We start from the raw sequence: 21,206 nt of genomic DNA, 5'->3' as shown, positions 1-21,206 counted from the left end.
CAATACATAAGACTCATTTGTTTGTCGCGTCAGTTATATTCTAAGTGTAGAAGTTGGTGAAAGGTCATATTATTTTTTTAACTAGTAATTTTCGTATGTCCTCTTTAATACTGACAAGTAATTATACAGTAACTGAACAACAAATTTGAATATTGCAATATTGAACCAGTAGTATTCTATCATATTAATGCAAAAAATATTTATTAATTAGTAAGTGTTTTTCATATTACAGAAGCATAATCCACATTATACAAACTCGGATATACCATTATTATTATTATTATTATTATTATTATTATTATTATTATTATTATTATTATTATTATTATTATTATTATTATTATATTTGATCGTTTAGAGTAGTTTTAAATTGGAAAAGAGGCCTTCATAAATGTATTTTCAAATAAACTAATGAATACGAAATAATATGTCTCAGTGTATATAACTGAATATTTTTACATTCAGTATATTTATATATTATTAAGTTTTGAAACATAAATCATATTTTATTGTGTAAAATCAAAATAATTGTATTACATATATCAATCGTGAATTTTACTATGTAACAATTAGATGTATACTTTGCTTTATTGAAACTAAAACCATACAATCAAAGTAGAAGTCAGACAAACATGATACGTATTGTGAATGTATAGACGATAGTAGACAAAAGGATAAAAGATTGATTTGAGTTATTAATTATGTATGGCGAAATGATTATAACAAAAAATAAGTTATGTTAACATGGATAAAAAAATATATGTATTTTTTATTTATGAGGAAATGAACTTATTCCCGCACAATGTTACTAAAAGAATATAAATTTGTTTTCAAGAGATCAAATGGTTTTCAGAAACCACTGCAACACCAATAATAACATATCGAATATTGAAAGCTATTAAAGACATCAGAAAAAATCCTCCATTATACTAAATTTTAGTTTATGAGAGTTACAAGAGATCTTAAATTTTACAATAGCGTGAGGTAAATTTGAGTGTAATTTTCAATATAGATGTGACAGTGTTAACATGATGACATGCCAGACAACGAAGGCCACCATTTTACAGAGGTTAACAGGTATACCATGCAACCTAGACGTCTCTAAAAATTGTCATTTAAATAAGACATCGAAGTGAAGGGATTTTTTTTTACTACATGGGATTCCTAGTCACATCCAATACTAAACAAGCTCCATAAATTTTTCAGCCTATTTATTAGAAACAGAGTTATTAAAGTCAGAGACATGAAAAAAAGTCATCAGAATACAATAAACGCTTGGGATATTCGGAAGATCTATGATTTCTGACTGAAATCATATTACAATTATCAGAATATGTGATATTTAATTCTTTATGATCGTACAATAATAAAACAATGTTAAGACGTATTTCAATCAAATAAAACAATTATGTTATATTTTCGGATATATGCGCTATGTGTTATTTACTTTAAGATGAATCATTACAAAAGTGTTGTTAACAATATAAACATTCATTAATTTCAGGAATATAACGTGGGAAATCTTACCGTAAGTACTTTCTTCTTAGAACTTACACTTTCATACATTTATGTACTAAACACAGAAAGATTATTTTTTCCCACGAGGATTTCCTTAAAGGCGTATGTGTTTGAAGTGAAATATGACAATTCGTTTTAAGAAAATCACGTATATGACTGATAAATGAAATTAAGAAACATTGTTATGGCGTAATTCATTTGGCTTTTTGTTCATATCATGTGATCGAAAAGAAACGAAATAAACTCTGAAATGTATTACCTCTATACGCGAGATATGTTTTGAACAAGTTTAAAACTGAATCAAGTTTTTCGATTTTACTAATATAATATAACTGTACAGTAACTCTTGACACCAAAATGGTTTATACCATAATGTTCTGGTGCTCCTTATGATGACCACAACTACAAGAAATGAAGAAATTAACACGGAGATTTTGAACTTACATTCACATCTCCCGACCAAGAAAAGTACTGCAAGCAATAGCAAAGCGTTGGTTGGAAAATTTCTCGTAGGCGGCCAAAACCCGTAAATCCTCCATGAAGTCTTTATAAGAAAAACGAATGAACAGTTATAATTTAACATGTTTCCTTCGATCTAAAGTTTCCATTTTTCTTTTTGAGCTCCTGATAATTACATAGTTTGGTTTTAAATTACATTTTTCTTGGAGCTATATTGTAAAATTGATTAACTTCATTACATGTAGGGAGTTTTAAATGAATGGTACAATTTCGTTGTATGTAATATAAGTTTAAATATTTCGTTTCTCTCTAGAATTAAATTAGAACTTATTCATTGATGAAAATAACTGAGAATCAAAAAATATACAGAAATAACACTAAATAATATTATACAAAATACTACATAGTTTTCATTCTCAGTTTTCTAAGGAGCTGATATCTCTATCGAACTAGATATGTTCTCGAATGTATACACACTAATTTAAAGCCCAAAAAGGGAATATTATGATAAAGTGCAATTTTACTTCGATACCTAAAGTACGTAATCGTAAGTTTTATAATATCCTTTATCTACATGAAAAGTAACACTTTTATATCTATATACGTTTAGGAAAACGAAAAGGAATACCTGGTTAAATGTTTTGGTTCTAATGGTCCGGTACGTATGTTACATTTTATGCTACTTCATTATTATAATCAATAATCAATCAATGATATTTAATGAATTCGAAACAATTGTTCAAAATTAAAAAAATCTTAATATATATTATGTAGCTTTCTTATTTTGTTTCAGCATTGTACAATATTCCTTACTTGGGAAATAACATTAGGAAAGTCATTAATTTCAATATATATTCAATAACTAGTCAATAAATGCTAACCTCAGTACTAGACATCCTATCAGTCACATTAACGTTTAATACGAAAATGCAAAGTTTCACATTATTACGTACATAATGGGGCGCTTACAGAAAATTAGGAGACAAAATGAGTTGAGATCTCGTGCAATATTTTCAGAAACATTCTACAAATAAAAATGCATTATCTAAAACTGCATTAAATTTAAAGTAAATTCCTTATAGGTACATGCGACAATAGATTTACCTGCATTTACAACAGTACGTATGTAAATAAAACAAATTCAAAGTTTTAAAATTTAAGTCAGAAGACCTGCGTAATGGTAACTGTATACTCTTGAGTACAACGCATTTGGATGTTCTATAAAAGCTAAAATATAATGGCCATTGGAAATATTATAACACTAATTGTTACATTTTCATTTTTAGATGTTGAAGTGTTGAGTCTTGCAGAAATTTGGATGATATTCCAGTTATAACAATAAATTAGCATTCCGATAAACAAATGCAACTACTATATAATTGTTCATCGAATCCTTACTCTGACGATGTCATAGCACCCTTTAGGTTTCTCAGAAACCAAAATATTACAACCATAAGTTATGTTCTTTATTCAATAAAATTTACTTTTTAAATGTACAAAGAACTTTAGAAGTCAGTTTGAAAAATATACTACAGCAGCTAACTGTAATTACATTACAGGTAGAGTTTGTAGAAGAGGTTAAAACCAAAACCGTAGAACAATTTCTGGTACGTATTATCTACTTCATATCAGCTAATATTTGAAGTGCTATTATAGTGTAGATAGCAATATTTATGTATTTTTCTTCTGGTAATAATTAGATAATATTCTATAGTTATGTTTTACTAAGGAGTATAAGTAAAAAGAGGTGTTTAATATTGATAAATTACAGCCATATTCTGTTCAACACGTACATAGTTTCATTCTATTTATTAAATTACATATCATCATAAAGATGTAAAGATCATAAACTGTTTAGATTGCGCCGCAACAGAACACTTCGTAGATTACTTTTAAAGCTCATAGACTCTTTTAATAAGCATACCTTCGGCTGCATTCCATCATCATACATAAGCCGTATTAGGAACAAAAACATGTTAGTGAACTATACAAACAAAATGTAAGAAAATTGAACACTTCAAAATAAGACACAAGACCTTCTATAAACCTGTGAGTATAAGTCCATTGCTATAGCAGCAGTTGTTTGTAAGCGCCAAACATGCAAGTTTCACCACACTTCTTTCAAATAAGAGAAATGTCATATGTCAAGTTTAAGAGGCTATTCATAGTAATGTCAGATTTAAGAAGTAATACGTAACAGAGAAATGTATACAAGCAATGACTGTGCGTGGATCACTATAGGATACCTTTTCCATACAATCTTCCAACAGGATTTTCAGTTAGGTTCTTATTTTAATGTAGCACATAATAGAAAATGCATAAGAATAAAGCAATGAACCCTGGACCCTTAAGCCTAGGGAATACCAGCCACGACGGATTTCCGTATTCAGGAAAGCGCATGATGAAACTTCCTAACGTTCACACCATAAAATCCGAAAAAAAATCCCATAAGAAAATACATTACAGCGTTCGTTACTTGGAACACAAGAAATCTTGTAGATTACGGACTCTAACAATAGGACTTCCTACTTAACCATTCCTTGTCCAATGTTTCACTGTTTATTTGTTGTCTACTAGGGTCCACCTTGAAATCTTAGCATATTGGCAAATTTTAGTGACAGTATCTGAGGCGCTAAATAATCCCTTCCAAATGTTGTAAACATCTATTGAATATCTACTTTCCAGTTGTGAATGTAAGAATTCTATCTGGCTCATATGAACGTCACTCTACGCTTGATGCGATTCGAAATAACGGATGCAGAAATTTAGCGTTTCCATGATTTTGCAGTTCTCTCTCTGCACATCAATATTAATAATATATCTTACTTTTGTGATTGAGGAAAGCTAGAGGAAGCTACCTTAGACTAGAGCTAGAAGTTGTTCACGCTTATGGTGCGTAACAGGAGTTTTCCAGGAGCCTTCCCTGAACCGCCAACTTCTAAAAACGCCTTCAATATAAAGAAATTAATGTGTAAATAGCATAAATACATGTGTACATAAAATAACGACCCTTTGTCTCATTATTAATCACTAATGGAAATATCTCACTAAAATAGACGATCAACATTGTACACTGTAAACACTACTTTTAATGTATTAACCGGTGCTATCCAATGCTCTCCGAAGAAAGATCAATATATCTTTCTCTTCTCTTGTGGTCAAATTGGATGTAGGTGTGAATATCTGAGTTGGATGAATTCACGACCCAGTTATGTGAAGTGTTATCTAAACACTGATTTTATTTCTTAATTTAGCTGATCCCTGCCTAACCCGCTGGTCTCCGTTGTTTCCTTCTAACAACTTCCTTATTATAGAAAAGCAGTAAGTAGTGTTCCTTTTTTTAATAATTGTCTTCCAAAACAGTAACTTCCTTTTGAAGCCTAAAAACTGCAAAATGGGTGTATCGTTCCCTTCTAAGGACACAGCAAAATATTTATCTTAAAAATATCACAATGGTATGCCAGGTTCTGAAAAGAAGCAGAATTGATGAAATTTTCAGCATTGGGATGATTTTCATCCTAAAAATGCAAGTATTGTTCCTGTTTTAGTTCAGAAACACGGAAAACTACATAGCAAAGGGAAAAAACAATATGAATAGTAATAATGCAGGAGAAAAATATGCTCATCTCTCATATTACAATACATTTACAGATAACTGGCTATTTTGGAGCTATTTTGGATCCAGTTCAAAATTTTTATTACTAGTGACAGTATGTGGTTTAAGTCACTACTGGAATTCTTGGAAGCATAGCATTCCTGTGTATACTGCAGTGAGTCCAGAGCGTATTAAGAATTGTCTTACGGATGAAGTTAGTAATGTTTGATAACGTCTTAACATTGATCGAGTGCCACCAATGCATATTAGCATACATTTTCTAAAGTCCATTTTGTTTTCTGGTAGAACTTTTCCACAGTTTAAGGACACTTTTGCTGTATTTCCAAGTGCGGTATTCTCAGAAAGCCGGAATTTATGACTTTCGGCTATGAATCTCACATAGCTGTCGAAGTTCACATCGTTTCAGTTATCTCATCGAAGTGAATCGCGAATCACTTCTAACTTAGCTCCATAATTACTCTTTCATTTACGTCATCGACAACGTCCATTATTCGATGATCACTTCTGCTCTCAGACAGTTTTCAGTTGCTTAGGAGGAGATTTACCAACAAAATGGAGACTTTATCTATTCTCTCCTGACAAAATCAGTTTTTCACCTATAATGTGTGATATCTTACAACGTGGCACACGGTATGCTATTTGTACGACAGTAGAAGGGCTTTTCCGTCAGAGACATTTGTTGAGAAAATACTCGTGTATTTCGCTTCACCGGAAATGGAAAAGTATTCCCTGTCCTCACCTTGTAAATAGGTGTGCATAGTTCCTATATGTAACTTCAACTTATTGGATACCATGCTATCTGCAGCCAACAATTTCTTCAAAATTACGTTCTGAGCCTTTTCTTCATTACTAACAGTAGTACTGACAAAAGCCGAAGTTAAAACTTTCATTATATATCGTATTCGTCTGTTTTGGTTTATCTAATCTACTAAATTTGCATTATACAGTACAAGTTTTTTACCCGTGTTCCTTCTACTGTTACCCATTCCAAATCAATCTACTTAAAACAAGCTATTGCGCATAATATGTGGTTAAGGCAAAACCGTTGCCCATGCAAGATTTCCAGTTACTTTCTTACAGTTCACTGTCAAAACTGTAAAATTCTTGATGGGTTTTTATTCTGAAAGTAGGAAAATACAAATTGGAAAAATATCTGGTAATGAAAGAAGAAAGAAACGAAGTTGAACTGAAGAATCGGGAAAATGGCTTCGACCAATGAAAATAAAGAAATAAGACTGTCGTGTATGGTAGTATTACTTTATAAAAGATTGAAAATCTAGAGTCCAGTTGAATTTATGTTTAGCGTCCCTTTCAGCAGAGAGGCTATGTGAGACGTGGACCTACTGATTACCGTGGAATCCGAACCATATGAACCGCCGGGAATCGACCCGGGTTTCTCGCACCAAGGTTGAAACTCTACAGTTGTCCCAAAGTTAATAGCAGGAAATTAAGAGAAATAAAAATCCAGCAAACATTGTGTTGCGCAAAATTCCAAATACATTTATGAAGGCATATTATTCTACAGAGTAAATATTAAAGATCATTAGTGACAATCTATACACCTTTGAGCCAAATGTTAAAGGATAATCTGGGATCGTTAGTGATTGGAAGGCATAGTACACTATGTGTTACTAAAGAACAATATGCAGACTTAAGTAAGCGTGTTGCATTTTAAAAATGCGGTTCTTTGTACAATCTACTTTTCAAAAGCAGTCGCGTCTTCCCTGAAAACCCTCGCTGCCTCCCCATAAAGACGCACCGCTCTGTTTAATAACCTCTGGTGTGAGATGATTAGGAAAATCTGACAAGGAATAATAGGAAAACAGATTAAAGACATACATGTGCCTACTAAAAGTTTGCAAATATTTGGATTTGAGAGTAAGTGCAGAGAAAGTTAAATGCATCGAAGTTGACAGGGATCGTAATACTATAATTTGCAAATGCGTCAAAGTGTCCAATAACACTTCCTAATATTCATAAAACGTTCATTTATCTATTATCATTATTAGCAGACACAAGCTACATCCATTGCGAAATTAAACATCGGGAGAAATCAGGAAATTCGTATTACTATTCAGTTCTAAATATTTTGTCGTTGTGAATTGTATTGATGAATTTTAAAACTGAAAATATAAAAAAAGACAACCGTTCTTATTGTGCGTTGAAGTTGTGAATCATGATTGTTTCATGTGATGGTAAGAAGCAGATGAAACTATTTAAGAAAAAACCTGAAATGAATATTCGGATCCCCTAATTATTAGTCTTATCAAATATAATAGGCTCAGGTTGACAGTTAAGATTGACAACATTTCAATACTTTATTCTTAAATCCTATCAGTTGATGATCATTGGGAATACTATAAACCGGAAGGAGCAACAAGTTTAAGATGGATCTCCGGAAATATGAATACAAAATTGAAACTGGATCCAGTTTGCTAAGTAAAAAAAAATTAATGTTTAATATTTGTGAACAACTCATTCAACATTTGGATTCTGTAGGTGATAGATTTAGTCAATTAATAAAAATTTATAAGATAACTAAATTAAGAGAGGAGCAGAGTGAAATTATAGGATTTTATATCCTCATAGGAAACAAACTAAAAATATTTCTTCCTTTATTTTAACAGTAATATTAATATTTTAACAGTAACAGTAAAACAAATATGTAGATGATTCATAGTTGTTATGAAACTTGTTAATACTCTATGCTGTGCATATATCATTATTAGAATGTGCAGAATATTATCCCAATCTAAATAATACTCATATCAGTTTGTTTTCTCTGTCAATGGTATAGACGAGTTTCTGCAAAACAATTAAATACACTAACTTAGTATTAATTTGATTTGAAGTGTGCTTTACATTAATAGTAATAAGACTAACAGAGCTTGAGTCGGAATTTCATACTAAAATATAAAAACGCATGCTTATAATTAGTGAACAATATTTTCATTGGTATAAAAATCGTACTTTGATCTGATAGTAGAACCACATATTGCATATTGAACGAAGTAGAATAAAAATAATTTTATTATATAAAGGTGGTTTACAAATTTCGATATATGAAAACAAAGATGCCATGATGACAAACTTATTAACATAGTTTATTGTGTCATTTTGACGGCGGCTCTTGTGAAAGTCGCGAACGCACTGCATAGAAGCAGAGTAAATCGCATTGACGTAAGTGAAAAATTAATTAGGTTTATACTATATTTAATTATTTCAATTAAATAGAGGACATATGAACAAGCTTACTCTTTGTATCATTTAACTACCTCTCCACTATATTTGTTTTATTTCAATTAAAAATTTATCGTAGATTCATTGATTTCCCACTTAAAAGTTGCTGTCAGTATAGATGATGTATGTTACGGAAACACGCGGCTGAATTTAGAATCTAAAGAGACAACTTTCAAAGATCATTCTAAGATAAATATCTGAGACAATTGAACTATCGCGGACGCCATGAGTGACCTACTAACGCATTGAAATACTCTATGAAAGGAGTCAGTTACTAATAGGGCAAACTCTAGAAATAATCTTATTATCAAGATAAAATTATCAGGATTTATCTCGAAGCAATATTTCGCATATTAAAGAGAATGATCTTAAATTTAAGAATAGTGTATACAAAGTGTTTCGTTTTACTAAAACCTAAATTCCTACTAAACTGTTTGAAATTAAGTTACACGTAAATGATATTCTTTACCACATCAAATTCACAACTCGTATATTGATAACGAAATGTATAACAATAATTTCAGAAACAACATACTGATATTATTTTATTTCATTTTAGGAGTATGTCAGAAATCTTCTGATACAGTGTGGTGATTTAGTAAGTATAATTTAAAACTCCAAGAATTGTATGATTTTCCAATAACACGAAAATGTTAACGCTAGGAACATCAAGCTATTTTTAAGTTACATGGAATACAAAGGGGGGGGGTCTGGAAACCACAGCATAAAAACCATTATATTCCACGCAAAATAATTTTTCTTGTCCGATATGAACTTCGAATGTCTTATGTATCATCTATTTTATTCATTAACATTACTAGGTTTCTAAGTACAGTGTTGCCAACCATATGTGTGTAATTGTTTAAGTAACTATTTTGTATTTACGTCAGTAACTATGTCCTATTTATTTTATTTGTTTGTGTAGAAAAAAACTATCAAACAGGTCAATAGAATCTTAGTACAGTTTAGTATGTGTACAAAGGCGATTTATGAAAGCATTTTTGTGGTGGTGCAGTAAAGTGGGGTAGAACGGGGAAGAGTGGGGTATACTTCAGTATAGCAATGAATTCAGCATTAATATTTTATAAATCCCTCCAGGTTATCCTAGGAATGGCGAATTTTTTTCAATTTTTTCCTGAAAAATACAGACAGTGTGAGGGTCGTTCATTGGACACTATAGGGGATATCAACAGAGAAGGAATGCTGCCAACACAACATAAGTTACAAGTTTTCTACAAACACAAAGTAAGACTTTTCCACCTATGGAATCAACCGTAAAACGTACGCAAACAGGCCACGGCTTATCTGTCTGTTTTGTAAACTAACACCACTACAAGATCACGACTATTACAAGAGATTCATTGCAAGAAACATACAACTGCTCCCATTTTTTCCATTTACATTATCAAAGAAAATATTCAAATTACTGCATTTTGCATCTTAATCTGACAGGGTTATTTCCAACTCGCTATACTCTAGCTAACTACCTTCCATGTCAGATTCATTAAAAATTCTTTTTAATTCGTTCTCAATTTACCTTTGGCGAAAATCACGATTTGCCATTGTTCCAATGCTGTTGTAGATTGACCTAGAGTCGCATACATAGAATAACGAACTGACAATTTCCTATGAAATATGGGTCTTCAGTCAGTGTTGGAGGCAGGTTCAGATGCAATAGCACAGTTCTTCAAAGTCACTATTGAAAACTTCATTTTCTCTCTTTCTTTCTTTATATATATTAAGGTTTGAAGGAATAAACTAATAGAAAGTAAAATATTCAGGTGTCCAAAAAATGAGAAAAATGTACATAATAAAATTTTATAATGTGCAGTTGGCAACACTTGACCGGAATAATATCTGAGAGTGTTCTGCATGTTGTAACACCAAAGATATTTCAAAGGAAAATGAAATAAATAAAAACACTGGAATATAACAGTCAGTTTATACGGTGAATAATTCTTTAGTACTACTAAGGTGTGGTTCTGAGGCCCACATCACTATTTTTATTTATAAATAGAAAAAAACAAAACACTAAAAACTAAACAACTACGTTATATGATGAATGAGGTAAAGCTTGAGAATATCATTTTTCTACATTTTTATGCAATTAGAAATGTTTCAAAATGTAACATAGATAATTTGTCGATCTATGAGCAATCCTTGGTGTTCCTAGGGTTAAGCATTCTAATAGGAAATATAAACACTGTGAGTATATCTATATATCTATATATCTATATCTATCTACCTATCTCTCTCTCTCTCTCTCTCTCTCTCTCTCTCTCTATATATATATATATATATATATATATATATATATATATATATATATATATATATATATATATATATATATATTCCGGCTGATTAAATGAGAACGTACCAGGCCTATATCGCAGCTAATACTGCACACGTAGAGCCTTCAAAAAATGCATTACCGAATTGTATGTGTAGAATGCAATAAAATAGTAGCGAGAGAAGTGGCGTCTCTTAATACCTCCAACGGAGGGCAATTTCAAAATTAGCAATAGAAAGTGGTATAACCGTCGGAATGGTTCGAAAGGACATTAAATGTCATGGAACTTTTAGAGGACAAAGTTTCTCACATCCTTTCCCATTTAGCCGCTAGAGGCGTTGTTGCAGACATGAATCTGACTACCCGTAGCAGCTCTTTATCTCAGCTAATAATGAACATAGAGCCGTCAAACAAACAATTGGACTACCAAATCCTATGAGTAGAATGCGATAAAAATAGTAGCAACATCAGCGTCGTATCCTGAAGTGGCGTCTCGTGAATACCTCCGAAGGGAGTCATCTGCAAAATTTGACCTGAAAACAAGGGTTGGTTGTGACTCCATTGAAACAAGCGCACAATGGGAGAAACGTCGAGAGGAAACATCGTCGACCATCTAACTTTCACCTAGTAATGCGATCGTCATATTGCCAACGAGGAAGAAATATGCCAAGGTGTTTTCTCTATGTGCATTATTAGCTGAGGTAAAGGCCTGCTACAGGTTCTCAGATACAAGTTTGCATCAACGCCTCTAGCCGCTAAATGGGAAAGGATATGACAAAGTTTGTCCTTTAAAATTTGCATGACATTTAATGTCCTTTCGAACGACTCCAACAGTTATACCACTTTCGTTTGCAAATTTTGAAGTTGCCCTCCGTTGGAGGTATTAAGAGACGCCACTTCTCTCGCTACTATTTTATTGCATTCTACACATACAATTCGGTAATACATTTTTTGAAGGCTCTACGTGTGCAGTATTAGCTGCGATATAGGCCTGGTACGTTCTTATTGAATCATCCGGTATATATATATAAATATATATATATTTAAACTTTATATTAGAAGAAACACCAATTATGTATCTTAACTGTGAAGACGATGGTGACAAACTGAACAGCAGAATGTAACAATATATATAACATATTGATTGTGTAAAATACTTTCACCTACTTCAACTTTTCTGAGAATAAGCAAAATCAGATGTATTAAAATAATTTACCCATCTTTAGATAAACTGATTTTATATTTCATTTTGCTATAAGGAAAATTGTCCTGTCACATATTACAGTGATTGAGATACTTTCTTTAAAATTAAATCAAAGGAATATTTTAATATTGTTGAAAGTTATAGTTTAAACTGTCATTGATTTCCCGCGAAGAAAGAACTTGAGTTAAAATTTCTTTAAATTTCAATTACAGTTTGAAACTTCTACAATAGTTTGAAATTCAGTTTGAAAGCTACGGAAATGTTGATTGTAATTGCTGAGAGCGCAGTCTTCTGCACATTCAATATACGTAATTCTGTATGAACGCTACATCGTACCAAAGTAAAATAACATTCACATTACTTGGTACTGCCTGTTTTGTATCATATACCAATTGTAACGACTACACAGCGTAGCAAAGGAAAATGAAAAGGATCCTGTAGTACTGGGTTGCCAAGGCAAAGATTTGAAATTAATATATCTCTTTTTTCCAATAGTAATGTTAACAAACACGAATCAGAAAATATTTATCTTTTCAGGTGTATTAGCGATTAACCCAAAATACCTAAAATAATTGAAATTCCTGCTTTCCTATGCATCAAAATACTGCGCAGAATTACCCAACAACGAATGGAAGCCAGATTGAAAATAGCTATAGAACAACCATTTTGCATTCAGGTAAAAGCTGAACGAGGGAAGCAAAATTAAGACTACGGTTCTTCATAGAATAATACTTCACAACGAACTAATTATGATAGCATTTGCAGATATAGATAAAGTGTTTTGGCAAAGTAAGGTTGATTATCATGTTCAGATCTTCGAAGAATCTGAAGGACGATTACAGACAGATGAATAGTATACCAACTTTACAAGAAATAATCATCTGTTATAGGAAGAGATCCGAAGGAAGAAAGGGCAAGCAAAATAGTAAGGAAAGGATGCAGATTTCCATCTCAACTGTGTAATATCTAAATAGAATATTCTATGAATATCTTATTTGATAAAACGCGAAGAGTGTAGAAGAAATTGGACAGGTTTTATGAACAATAAATTTCGTGGTTGCCATGTCACTGAGAGTAGAGAAGGAAAAGGATTTGAAAGAAGCACTTTGAAAGTTGAACGGGCAACTGGAAACAAAAGAGTACTGAATGAAGATAAATAATAAAGAAAACCAAAGTAATAAATTTCAGAAGAGGAGGACAGAAAGGACCAAATCTATGCTATAGGGAGAGAAATTCGAAGACGAAAATTCGTTTCCCTATTTAGGAAGTCTAAATTCCCTTGATGGAGAAGACGAAAAGGCCCAAGTACCAGGAGAGCGTAAGCTGAACGAGACTGCAATTTAAACGGATTATCGCTAGCATTACGAAATATGTAGTTGGATATTCGCTGGATTTTACTAAATGCGCAAATTCTCATTTTAAAATAGGACTAATATTAAATAATGTACTGGCCAATTCAGACGAAAAAATAAATGGCACTAACATCATTTGTATTCATCTAAACTGAATGAATTGTGATTTTAATTCCACGTCAACGCAAAATAATCAAAAGTTGTTTCTAACACAGATAAAAACTTAATGGATGAAAATGGGTATAGCAAACTCGAGAAGATATCGGGGTTTTCCCAGACTGCATTCGTAAATGCGATTCCTTGGGTTGACTTATTGAACATTATGCTAAATATTTTGGAATTTTCATTTATTGAAGTGAAAGTAAACCAATTCTATTAATTTGCTTAAATTCTAGCCATTTCCATTACGAAAAATTTCTAATCAAAATCGCAGCTAAACACCTTCCTTGTCTGGACTCGTGGACGCAGCTTGGTCTTAAACTATGGCCAAGTTCAAGTCAAGGATTTATTTTTTAACAGTAGGGAAATGATGTATAACGAAAGCTTTTAGTTCCCATGATTGATTAAAAGTATTAAAAAATTAATGATGTAGAGAGAGTTATGCTTTATTCTAGTTATTGAATGATTATGATGCTGAAATTACGAAAATAATCAAAACTGGTTTCGTGCCTTATTATAAAAGAGTAGAGTTATCTTCTCCTAGGAAATTATATTCGTTTCCCTCTATTATGAGAAAGGTCTATAAGCCGTAAGAGTAAAATTTTGATGGAAAGTAGTGACAAGATTCAGTTCGAGTTGCTAAATAACGTAGTAATAGTCACTCGATGCGGAAATGCTTCTTTGAGCTGCTACGCCGACGTCATCTTCAAATCCAGTTGGTAATGTCCAAGAATACCCTTTTGGCACAAAACTGGAAAAGCTTTTGGTAGATCTGACTACATAATTGTAAACTGGGATAGAGCATCTATATGTGGGAATACTTCCAGTGTATGATCGCGATAAATGTTGAGTGTCTTTAGTACTTTGTATTTTAGTAGTGATATGACATGAGAGCGAGGAGATTTGTTATTGAACTGCAAAGCTTATACACAAGGCCGTATTGATTTTAATTTTTTCGCTGCAGATGCAACAGTGTTGCGTTTCCCATCCCTTTTTCAATAATGCAACGTGCTACTCAATTTGTTTGTATTTTGTTGACGACAGCTTCTGTTACATGTATAGATTTCGTCTGGCTTGGAGATAACATGTCGTACTCGCTCGCAGAAGACTCACTGTCACTAATTGATGGACTAGTTATCAGTTACAAATCCATTTCGTTTGTCGAATCTTCATATTCACTCTCTGTGTTAGTGTCTACATATAATGTGTCACTAACTGTTAGAGAAAGTCACAATCATATTTGCATAATATCATTGCAAGCATTGTATCTGCAAATGTCTTATCTTCTACCTTATTTTCATTCACAAGACTATATTTCTCCAATACTTCTTGATTTTAAATGTTGACTAAGTTTATCAGATTAACTTTTCGCATTAATTAGATTCTGCCCTCACCAAAATTGCTGCACTACTACCGTTTGTCATTCAAACAAAGACACCATATACCATACTGCATACTCATGTTGCAATTTCCTGTAGGAAAGCACTCTAAATTCCCCGTGCTATGTCTTAAAACCTTAAGCAATTGCCTAAAGTCTAGAGAACTAAGAAGTCTACTTTGCTAGTTTCTAATAATATGGAGTACAATTTGGGGAAATTTAACACATTCCCATAGAGCAGTAGTTCTCAAACTTTCCGAAAACGCGGACCCTCTGTTCATTCGGAAACTGATCTGCGCACCCCCTGTTCATTCAGAAAGTGATCTGCGGTCCCCTTCCAATGATATGAAATTCCACATGGTATTAAAAAATACACTAATTAGAATTACCACTGAGAAGATAAAGAAAAAAATATATTTAATTTATTCTAAAGATTCATGATTGTTTCCTAGTGAAGGAAATTTCAATTGGAAATACTTTCAAGATTGTTTTTTGTTGTTGTTGTTGTTGTTGTTTTCAAGGTAGCTGACTTGATAAAAAATATCTCAAATGTGCGGTCAGTAATGTGAGGAATGCAATTGTTTGTGTTTTTCCATAATTGCATTGAAATCTGGAATAAGTTTTGTCATCATCAATCTTAGGCCCGATTCCACGTTCAAACGATTTCGCTTTAAGGTCTTAATACTGCAAAGAACACAAAAGGACTGCTCACATAAATAAGTGTTAGGGAAAGTCATCAAGCATTGTAATGGCATTTTAGGCAACTCACAGCGCACACACAACCAAGAGCTACAAGTTCGTTTTCTTTGAAAACGCTTTTCCATTGTAAATTAGTTCCAATAGCTGTTCTCGTTCTATGTTAGAGAAATTCGTACCTTGTACGTCATGGATTTCTACACTACTGAAAGGATTTTCAATTAAATCATTTCCAGGTTGTGGAAAAGGAAAATATTCTCGAAAACTTGCAGCTAATGCTTTCAACTGTCCTACAAATGTTTTGCGCACTTCAGCAGAGAATTTTTACCTGAACGGTCAATGAAATTCTACAGTAATAACAATGAAGAATAGTTATTGTTTTGTACTTATACTTCCCAGAGATATTGTTTCTTAATCTTAAAAATACTTCTTGTATAGCAGCTGTGAGTTCCATTTTATTACAATACATTTCAATTTGTAGGCGTCGCGAACCCCTTGACTAAGTCCCGCGGAACCCCAGCACGTGATTTAAATAATAAATAAATCCTCGGACTTTAAGGAACACTTGCTATAATTTTGATATGAAAACTAGTCTTGCCCTTATTATAAGCAAAGTTTTATCGTTAAAGGTGGAAAGATGCAGATATGTAATTGTTTAATATTGAAGGAAAAAGCAAGAAAGAAGCTTGTTTAATGGATTTCAACTTGGAATTGAATCTTCTAATAATCTTTATTGCAATCTATTCTTAGCAGGCGTGTATGCATTCCCTTATCACTAATAGCACAACATATACAATGAAAGTAAATTCTAAGTTTCCAGGTGTATCTTCGTTTAAGAATAGGCTGTGAACTGATAATTTGAATTCCTTCATTGTTCAATGCGTCAGCGGTAAATCGATTTTATGTGGACAAAATGACAAGAAATACATTAAAGTATTTAAACTTAGTAATATGCACGGTAATATAGGTTATTAAATATGAGTATTGGAAAAGAACACAATATCAGTGCAGTGGTCGCGCTTTTCAGATTAAGTGTTTGGTCGCGCGGATCACTATTGCGATCTGTGATCCACAGCTTAATTTTATTCAAACGATTATATTTATAGTACTGTTATTATATGGCGGGTAGATAGTGTAAAACAAAGTATAACGCACATTTTAATAATACTTTGTTATTATTATTTAAAAAAAACAGTTATTTATAAGACATTTTGTAATTTTAACAAAACTCATTACAAACTTATAACAAAACACATTCATTTGATTCTCAATCAGGCAAGCAAACGCCCCAACAGTTATACGAGCATTTTTAGCATCACCCTGAGGGCTAGGTGCATGAACAGAAGGTAATATATTGATATACGTCACTCTAGAAGTACAAGGCAATTGAGGCTTCAAATACCAGCGGGTTGGCTTTCTTTCCTTACATTTTCCCCTATCTATGTAAAACTCACGTAAATAAAGATTAGGCAGTTGAGATTCTAGTGTAGGTCTTTCTTCTACTGGAATATCCTCTCTGCTACTTCTGCAGGTTGCGGAGGTTCTGCTACAGCTGCTGCTTCTTCGTTTTATTGAACTCCTTACTCTCGAATTCATAAGAAACTTCGTTATCAATTAAGAGGTCTTCCTGTACTTCGTCTGGGTCTTCTATACCAACAATGCTGTCACTGTCACTCTGTTTCATTTAACTTCTCACGTATCTGTTCACGACCTCGATCTGACATTTTAAACACTAAATATTGGGAATATATAGAAAAGAAACAAAGCTATTGGAAAAACCAAAATAGGTAAAGTTTTTAAAAAAATGTAGTCCGTGTTTGGCGCCGTGGATCACAATAGTGATCCAACTACAAGAACGAGTACCCGGTAAACGAACTTTTGGTAACAGGAAAGCTGTGACAGCACTTGCTGGTTCCACATGATGTAGGGGGAAGGTAGATAGCTGCTCAAGGGCAAGCGTTCTACCAATTCCTAGCGGCAACAAAAGATATACCCCTGGATCACAATAGTGATCCGCGCGACCACTGCAGTAATATTCTGCAAGAATGAGGGTCTTTTCGTAAGGTTTCAAGATCGGAGAAGAAACCTTAACATACCATAATGAACCATGCAAAATTAACTAAATAAATTTTTGGTTTGATTCAGTTTAACGTTCCACACTTATACCTGGTACGGTAAAGGATAATCGGACTTTATGATTCTAGTGAAATCCTAACTACTTTGGTCGTTCAACTAATATGCATCAGTTATTATCATTTTTCTAATATGTATCGGAACAATCCTCTTGGTATTTTCTGCTCGTCAGTAATATTAAACCTGTGTTTCATCGACCACCAGTCCATTCCATCGCGCTTCAAAATAGGTATCATTTCTATCATTCTGCTATTCCATTTTTCACTATAGGCATTTCACTTGAATTAACAATTTCTCTCACTAGGCTCAAGGCCTGATTAATATAGTGGCTATTGTATATCAAGTGACTACTACTGCATTAGTTACAACACTGCAACTGCTTGCACTACCGCGTTTTATAACACAAAAATCTAACTCTTACGAATTTTATATGTTAATGAAGGTGAGAGAGCTCTTAACTCTGAAGTGAAGAGATATATAAAATTTCGTTACGGAAACGGATTCAGGAGTAAATTCCAGTATTATTTGATACCCTATATGACCCCATTGCTATTTATCACATTTGACCGCGATTAAATATGGTGCCTTTGAAGATAGAGATTATTCACTGGATTATTCCCACATATAAATCCCCTATCCCGATTTACAATGATGAAGTCAGATCTACCAAAAGGTTTTCCAATATTTTGCCAAAAGGTTTCCTTGGATAGCCTACTGGATTTCAAGATGGCGTCGGTGTAGCAGCTCAAGGAATCATTTCCACATCGAGTGACTATTACTACGTTTCTTAGCAACTTGAACAGAATCTTCTTACCAACTTTCATGAAAATCCAACTGTCACGGTTTATGGACCTTCCTCCTTATTCGTAAGCTGTACACACTTAGCTCTCTTATTTTGAATGTATACGTTAATATTCCTGGAATACTTCGTTTAGAACTCTAAAACACAATGAAAATATTGACACAGTATTTCTACATTTTTTCTTCTCACAGATCAACTGTACACATACGATACTTAGCAATTCCGACGGGCTGGGCATATAGCCGTTTCACATAACATTTTCAGTAGTACATTTTCATCCACAACTACAACACATAAAAGTTTTAATTCTATTTATTAATACAGTATTAAATATGTTCTAGTCTTCTCTGCAATCTTAAATAATCTTTCCATAACAAAAGATATGACTTATTAATTAATTTTAAAAGACTTTAATTATAGTAACAAAAAATAATGAAATTACCTTGTCTTAATGCTACATGTCTAATGCAATCTTACTTCAAGATAAACTGCAAGTTTGGGATATTCCAATTATCTTACTGTAAGTTAAATTTTGCGAGGTGTTATTTTAGTTGAACTGTTATGTTTATAACAAATACTAGTGCCATATGACCATATAATTCCAATTATTACATGAAACCGAAATAACTTACTAACACTCTAAAAAGACAGAACATTGACACTCATGATAATATAGTTTGGGAATGAAAATGAAAAGAAGAAATTGTTGGCGAGTGAATAATATCTTTTGAAATAAAATTATTCCCATTTCCCGTTCAACACAGCTGTTCATGATCACTATTTTTGTGTTAATATGCATAAAGTTTCGTTAATGTATTGATTTCGGGATCAGAAAATTCAACGCATACTTCAGAATATTTTAGTAAGTATGTTCTCACTTAAAGAGGTATTATATATTACTAAATATGCCAAATATTAAAAGAGTCATATATATTTTGTCTGTTATTTTTCCATATTATCCGAATGATACATTAAGTTGATATAGAAATAAGTAACTGATCATAGAGGATAAGGTCCCACAATGCCATGCTTTGTAAGGTTTTCTTTTATTACCCCAAAGACATTCATTTCAGCTTTACGTTCATAAAACACTGATACTTCACAATGCATTTTATCAATGACAGTAATTCATTTTCGTTAAACGCTATTCAAGATAGCCAATATTTAAAAATTAAAAAGTGTAAGAATGTAATGAAAAGCAATGTGACCAATTAATGATCGACTGCAAGAAATGTACATATTTCAATCTGAAATTCTTAAAGTGAAAAAATATTTATTTAATGTTTACAAATTATGTACAAAAGAAATTCTCAATATTTATATTTATATCGTCCCGCGTCATGACTGTTAAGATACAGTATCCATTCTTTATTGTATGAATCGAAGGATATTTTGCATATTGATTTCTTCTTGTCCTTGCCGAAAAAAACAGAAGATAGTAGGAATAGTTCTGCACGATGTGAATAATCATAATAATCTTGCTACAGGGGTGTTCTAATAGCTTTTTCTGTTACTCGTGATGGTTAAAGTCGTTGAAAACATTCAAAAAGGCATGTATTTCTTCTTTAAAACATTAATAAATAATTCAATTCCTATTTCTAAGCACCTGATTACTACACATTTCATTGTCAATTATTTTTCTCAATCTTACCATTCCAATAGTGAATAGTATGACTTTTGAGACTAGTGTATACCAACAAATGTATAGTTTGGGTAACGAAATGCATTAATTTCTCACCTAACTGCCATAGTTTTGATGTCTTATTACTGTTACAGTTTTTATCGTCTCTTTGGCATTAACAGACAAAATACGTTAAAGAAAATAAATTTTTTTCCCAACAAATTTTCAATCTAAATTACCTTTGTCGAGCACTACCAAGACCTCCCAGATTTGTAGTCTCGGAGCGTCATATAATAACATATTTCTTTACATATTCGTGATACTATTAAAGCATTAAATTACGTACAGGAACACAAATGGAGTCTATAATGACAGAAAATTAACAACTTACTTCAATAAGTAGAGCTATGTTTTGATACACTAGGCAGGTGTGAACATTTCTTTCACACCTTTTTCCACATCAACAAAGAAAGTTGTGTTACAGACATGTTGCATAGTGATGAATATTACTAATTCTGGTATCGTAAGTTTATAGGCACGTATTGGCAATTAATGAAAGGGATATTAACCTCGCCAGTTATTGGAAAACATTCGGTGCTCTATTACTGTCATCAAATATGCGTGTATATTTAGCAACAGTTTAAAAAGATTTATTTTTTTTAATTATAAACAATCAAACAAGCATTCAGATTTCTTTTGTCGACACTACAAATGTACGCAAGTTCATGATGTTCG

At 32.5% G+C, this 21,206-nt stretch overlaps 1 protein-coding gene across 1 annotated transcript in view; it reads left to right on the top strand.

Annotated features, from left to right (window-relative positions):
- LOC145661489 (uncharacterized) overlaps positions 1-21,206 on the top strand; it is a 147,646-nt gene that overhangs the window by 117,072 nt on the left and 9,368 nt on the right. The window contains exons 15-18 of the mRNA XM_081726805.1: positions 1,505-1,528; positions 2,588-2,635; positions 3,537-3,584; positions 9,393-9,431. Coding sequence (XP_081582931.1) covers positions 1,505-1,528; positions 2,588-2,635; positions 3,537-3,584; positions 9,393-9,431 — 159 coding nt within the window. The remainder of the gene's footprint in view (positions 1-1,504; positions 1,529-2,587; positions 2,636-3,536; positions 3,585-9,392; positions 9,432-21,206) is intronic.

This window comes from Thermobia domestica, chromosome 10 (genome assembly GCF_964235325.1).
Source record: "Thermobia domestica chromosome 10, izTheDome1.hap1.1, whole genome shotgun sequence".
Taxonomy (NCBI): Eukaryota; Metazoa; Arthropoda; class Insecta; order Zygentoma; family Lepismatidae; genus Thermobia; species Thermobia domestica.
The sequence above is the reverse complement of the archived record's forward strand: the minus strand, read 5'-3'. Positions and strand labels throughout refer to the sequence as shown.